General features: G+C 38.9%; 1 protein-coding gene across 1 annotated transcript in view; it reads left to right on the forward strand.

The window, feature by feature from the left end:
* The window catches only part of plppr1 (phospholipid phosphatase related 1), a 44,821-nt gene extending 38,886 nt beyond the window's left edge, over positions 1–5,935 (forward strand). Inside the window, exons 6-8 of the mRNA XM_058411190.1 lie at positions 290–466; positions 2,336–2,467; positions 5,307–5,935. Of these exons, the coding sequence (XP_058267173.1) occupies positions 290–466; positions 2,336–2,467; positions 5,307–5,339 (342 nt within the window). The 3' untranslated portion in view covers positions 5,340–5,935. The remainder of the gene's footprint in view (positions 1–289; positions 467–2,335; positions 2,468–5,306) is intronic.
* Positions 5,936–6,307: the final 372 nt, after the last annotated feature.

The following is a 6,307-nucleotide window of genomic DNA, read 5'->3' on the forward strand; positions in this document are numbered from 1 at the left end:
ATGATATTGTTATTTCTGGTGATGAAGGAAAATCTGTAGGTCCTCTTTTGTTTTCTGCGTGCAACACTGCTGAAACAAAATCAATTGCAGTGCAATAATCTTAATTTATAATTCAGAGAAGAAATGACTCTGCAAGAACAGGATTAAAATGCTGTGCTGGGCATTCCCTTCTGGAAATACTCTCTTATTTTTGTATTTGCTTCCACATAATTGAACATAATCCCTTCAAGCTGTACCCATTTACATAGCAGAGACGATCCTCCACGGTGTATGTGAACGTGTGTTTCAGATGTACATCACGAGCACGATCCGGACGAAGAGCAGTCGTCTGGCAAAGCCTGTGCTGTGTTTGGGCACGCTGTGCGCCGCATTTCTCACCGGACTGAAGCGGGTGTCCGAATACCGTAATCACTGCTCGGATGTCGTCGCCGGCTTCATCCTGGGAGCCGCCATCGCTCTGTTTTTGGTCAGTCGTTGATACAACAGCGGTGTTTAACAGTTATGTCTTTCATGTGTCTGCTTAATGCTCTTTTGCCATTGATATTAAAATTTACATCTCTTCCAACGTCTGTCTGGAAAGTATCCAGCCATGTAATATGAAAAACTGAGACATTTATTGAAATAGATAGAAAGACAAATTGTACATACACACATTGACAAAATTGTTGGTACCCTTCCATTAAAGAAAGAATGGTCAATGAAATAACATGAAACTGACAAAAGACTATCAAGGCATTCTGGAGTGAAATATGCTGCCCAGTGTCAGAAAGCTTGGTCTCAGGTCCTCCAACAGGAAAATGACACAAAACACACAACTAACAACACCCAAGCATAAAATATCACATTGGACTTAATGTGGACTCATCAAGTAGCCTTCTGTGAGCCCTGATCTAAATCCTATTGAACATCTGTGGAAAGAGCTGAAACATGGAGTCTGAAGAAAGCAGCCTTCAAACCTGAGACAGCTGAAGCAGTTTGCTAACAAGGAGTGGGCCAAAATACCTGTCACCTGGTGCAGAAGTCTCACTGAGCGGTACAGAAATCGCTTTATTGCAGTGATTGCCTCAAAAGGTCGTGCAACAAGATATTAAGTTAAGGGTACCTTCATTTTTTTGTCCAGGCCAGTTTTATTATTATTATTATTATTTTTTTTTTTAAAAATGCTTCTGATGAACCACAATTTAAAAGCAATGTCAATTAATTTTAATAATCTATTATTACTTTTGTCAGTTTCAAGTTATAACAGTCACCATTGTGGCTTTTCTTTCTTTAATGGACGGGGTACCAACAATTTGGTCTACTCTTAACTGTTTTTGAAATCCTCATATCATTTCTCGTCAGTCGCTAGTCACTTTTCTTTATAAGCCTTCTGAATCAACCCAGTCGAGCTTAATGCAAAATTTGATGCAGATTAATTCCTCTACTCGCTCATTTTGAATGCGATGGCCACACAGTACACAGGCTTACTCAACGGTGTCTAGTGCCCCACTGACTAGTACACTGGGAGGTGTCATTGTTTACACATGCACGTTCCAGTCAACTCTCCTTGGCTGCCAGGTTACATCGATGTCGCACAAACCGTTCTTGTTATAATAACAATGGTTGGACATTTTCTCTGGACAGACCTCGAACATTTCTGTTTGCAATATATACAGGAGCTGGAGAACGAAACTGAAAAGATGAGGTTTTCACGCCAGTATATGTGCAGCCTGGTGGCCAGTATTCACTGATTCCACATAAGAGCAGAGTGTGAAGGTTGAATTAGCAGAGCAGTTGCACAGCTGTAAATAAAATCTTGCAATCCACACAACATAATCGGTTCAAAAAAGAGGAGTGTGAGAGATATGGCTCTACATCCCTCTGGCCACTGTGTAGGACTTGTATCTGTTATTCCCAAGATGAACTGATGCTGTATTGGCTGCAAAAGGAGACCCTAAATTATTGTGGTCTAAATCCAGATGTTTCATTTTCATTCTCCAACCCCTGTATATTCCAATACACATTTTAATAATCAAGGCAATAGCTTCATGTGCAAACTTGTCATCACACTGAATTTCATCGTATTGTATCTAATGCCAATAAATCTGATCTCTTGTTATAAAGAATTGTTATTTAATATAGTTGTTAATTACTAAAATAGCTACAAGGGAAGAGTTTAAGGTGTTGGACTATTTATCGGAAGGTTGTGATTGAAATGCCAGGATCTGCCAATGCTGGGCCCTTGAGCAAGGCCCCTAACATTCAACTGCTAAGTCGCTCTGGATAAGTGCTGTAAATGTAATCGAAATAAGAATAAAGCATCAACACGAAACCTGATCAGTATTTTGCTTTGCAGGGTCTGTGTGTGGTGAATAACTTCAGAGGTGCTCATTCGACTCCTACCAAACGGAAGACGGAGGAATACCGTGGCCTCCCACTCATGACGTTCCCACGCGTGGAGAGCCCGCTGGAGACCCTCAGCGCACAGGTACAGTGTAATTCCACCTCCATCACAACCACTTTCATACAAATAGAAGCGTAATTGATGTTTGTGAGAGTGCAAACATTTGTCTTATCTATTCGTGCATGGGTGAGCCTTGTTTTCATTCCTCCACAGTCATCTCCTATGCATGATTCATGACTGCCACGGCGGCTCGGTTTGAAGCAGCGAGCGTGGCGGAGGCGTATAGGACGTGCTCATCATGAGATTATGTTTCGTATGTCACGTTATGAAGGGATTTCTATGCAAGATTCACGTCAGAGTGAAATGAAATCAATACTTGGATCTGTGTGGGAATTATGTAAAAATGTGTTTTATTTCACAGAACGCTTATTCTCCCTGTGAAACAGCACACCACGCTGCTATTTGTTATAGTCTTTGTGTTTTTGTTTTTTTTTTCAGGAAGGGCTAAGGTTGAGTGTTATATTGTTTCCTGAGCTGACAGAGCTGCTATTAATATCTGTCAGACGTGGATAATAGATTGCTTTGTACACACTTAAGAAGTCATACAGCAACATTTTAATTGGAAAGACTTTTATTTTATTCAACTGTCTGTTCACTGATACAGGATTTTAACAGATTTTTGTGGATAGCACATTTACCTTAAAAAAAAAAACAAGGTGGCTATACTTTATGAATAGATTAATTAAAAGTATGATGTGCTGCATATGTCAGCTTCTGCTACTGTGTAAAACTATACTGTAGCCGGGACTAGTGATACCAATATATAGTATGGACTTTGTGATAAATGTGCAAGAAATAAGACACTCTGGTAGGCAAATAATCAGCGACATGGTGAGTGGTGTGATGTGTGCCGGTAACAGTGCCTCCCTTCTAAAGTGTTTTATTTTTCTCTTACCACAGCGGTTGCTGTTACATACTTGATTCTGATTGGTCAGTTAATTTTCTATTACAGCACCTATGGCTGTAATTTTATAACACTTTGTAGTAGTGTTTTTGTGTAGTGTGGATTTAGAGGGGTTTGTATGGCTCACAATAATCAATTCAAAATTGTGTATGATTATTGATGTGGTTCCGTTTTCTGCACTTACCTTCTCAACAACATGACAGCCATTTTTTTTTTTTTGTCTGATTAACTTTTCAGTCCCTTCAGGATTGCATCCACGATTTTGTGACGAGAGAAATGAGCACAAAATCAAGCAAACTCTCCCTTATACAGAGGGGCTTGCAATTTTTCTAAAGTACCGCCGATTTTCTACGCATTTGGGCTAAGACGCATCGTGTGACGTCATCATAGCGCCCACTCAAACAAAGCCCTCTTTGAGTCACGTGTGGGGATCATAAGTGCAGCTATCTTTATAACACAATTTTATATGTGTCTTCACTGGTAGGAGTTTGAAAGAAGAATCCTGTGCCTTGTAATTTCACCAATTCAAGTAGCAAAACTTTCTGCACAAAAACATCAAGCAATTTTGGCCGCAACACTCAAAAAACTATTAAATGGGATATTTCACGGATGTTACTCAACATTCGCTGTAATTACAAATTGATAAAGCATTTGATGGATCGTTCATTATTTAATATAAGATTGTAAATATGTAAAATATGACTAATTTCATTACTAATTTAGTTAGTTACTTTTAAACCTGTGGAATGGAAACAGCTTAGTTCCTGTTATCATGGTATTTATAGCAGCTGTCCTTCAGTGTGACTCTCTTCTATTTCTTGAAGTCCAAAAACACACACACACACACAGCTGCTTGTTTAAAGAAAATGAGCCAGAAATGTAAAACTTCAGCTGTTATGACACACTTAGACTGGAGAGTCTTTCTATAAATATTCCATATGTACATTTAAAGATGTTTTTCATCCTTTTAATCTATGTGGTGTGTCTGAGTCCCCAAGTGGTAGCTCAAGTGGTTAAGGCTCTGGGTCATTGACTGAAAGATCAGGATTCAAGCCCCAGCACCGCCATGCTGCAACTGTTGGGCCCTTGAGCAAGGCCCTTAACCCTCTCTGCCCCAGGGGTGCTGTATCATGGCTGACCCTGAGCTCTGACCCCAACCTCCAAGGATGAGATATGTGAAGAAAGAATTTCACTGTGTATATGTGACAAATAAAGGCAACCTATCTATCTATCTATCTATCTATCTATCTATCTATCTATCTATCTAACTAGATTGAAAATATAATGCAAACATATTAGAATGAGGAGATTGGAGATGGAGCTACTGTCCCAGAAAATCAAATCTTTCTGACCAATCAGAGGTTAAAATCACATTGTACGATATCAGTCACGTTGCCGTAAAGCACAGCTGGCCCTGAGTATATCTGCGAAATTTGCTTCAGCAGTTTAAAACACTGATGCTGCCATTTTTATGATCTACAGCCAGGAAATATAATCCTCCTTCTCTGAATTGTTGTTGCCACCGAATGCAGGAGAGAAAAGCCAAACAGACAGCTGAGAGCTATAGCAGCACTGCTCTGCCACAAAGCGAGATTTCTTTCCACTTTTGACAAACGCTGAAGGACACAAGCTCATCATCCATGCGCAGCTTTGGGACCATGGTTACGGGAAATACCCAGTGAAATGGAATTGGACGTGTGCGTTAAGCACCGCAAGGGATATCCACCATGCTGTCAGTGCTTCTTATCAGGACAAGCAAGATGGATGAAACGGATGATTCAAGAAGAAACGAGGTCGACGACGACGACACGTCACTTTCTCTTCTCTTCTTTCTCTTCTGACTGATGTGTTGTCAGAGATGGAGGGAGCGTATAAGAGAAATGTAGTGAAATGTTCCACACCAAATGAGACTTTGTCCTTGACTCTGAATGTCTGAATCTTTATTTTCTTTTCTTTCAGAACCATTCAGCATCCATGACTGAAGTGACTTGACTAAGGGGCCGGCACAGAGTCACCTTCACTTCACCTCAACACTTCTAGGCACAAGATGTTTTTGTACTGTCGCATACTGTAAAAATAAAAAGAAAGAAAAAAAAAGGGAACGGAAAAAGAAATCAAAGAAAATAGTATTATGTTGGACCAAGTTAGAAGCAGATGTTTTGTACATTTTGTAAAACACAGTGCTGTAGCTTATCCTTCTGTTCTTTCTGATTCCACATCAGGAGTTCCGCCTTCCTTGTCATGTTCTACATAACAAAGTCAAATCAAGTCTATATATGATGTTACTCAACTATCGATGTTATGTGGTATTTGTACAAAGAATTATTTTATTCTAATTCTTTTTTTTTTTTTTTCCGGTCAATTTTTTTGACAAAGATCATCGTTTTTTTTGTATTATTTTTATCTGTATAAAGCATTTATTCAACATTGCCTGCTCTTTCTCCAGGAATGTTTTTTGGTATTCTTATTTTTTTTTTTGATGTAATATAAAGATACACAATGAATTGTGAAAAAGTTTTTTTTTTTTTTTTTTTCCTAATGACCACTGCATGAAACTACACAGACATTTGGCGACATATTTCATTTTCGTGTGTTGTTTTCCTTTTAAAGTTTCTTTTGAAATGCCAAATATATTTTTTTGATTTGTCGGTCAAATAAATAGTCTGTAGTTGAAAGCTTGGGACTGTTTGGGTTTTTGCTGGATCTCTTAAATATAATATTTATTGGCTGCTCTTAGGTAAATGTTTGCCACTCACATAATTTGGCAGAAAGCGTTATAATAACGACGTTGGTCTGATGGCTCTGATATTAAAAAAATGAAAGAAAGCAACGAACAAAGTTACTACACCAGTCACTTATATACGGCTTCAGAATGGATCTGAGTCATATTTGCTTGAGACGAGAACACTGTTCTCTTTTACAAGAAGCCATGAGTAATTCTACAGAAGGACACTGGAGTA

The sequence above is a fragment of the Hemibagrus wyckioides genome, linkage group LG16 (assembly GCF_019097595.1).
Source record: "Hemibagrus wyckioides isolate EC202008001 linkage group LG16, SWU_Hwy_1.0, whole genome shotgun sequence".
NCBI classification, from domain to species: Eukaryota; Metazoa; Chordata; class Actinopteri; order Siluriformes; family Bagridae; genus Hemibagrus; species Hemibagrus wyckioides.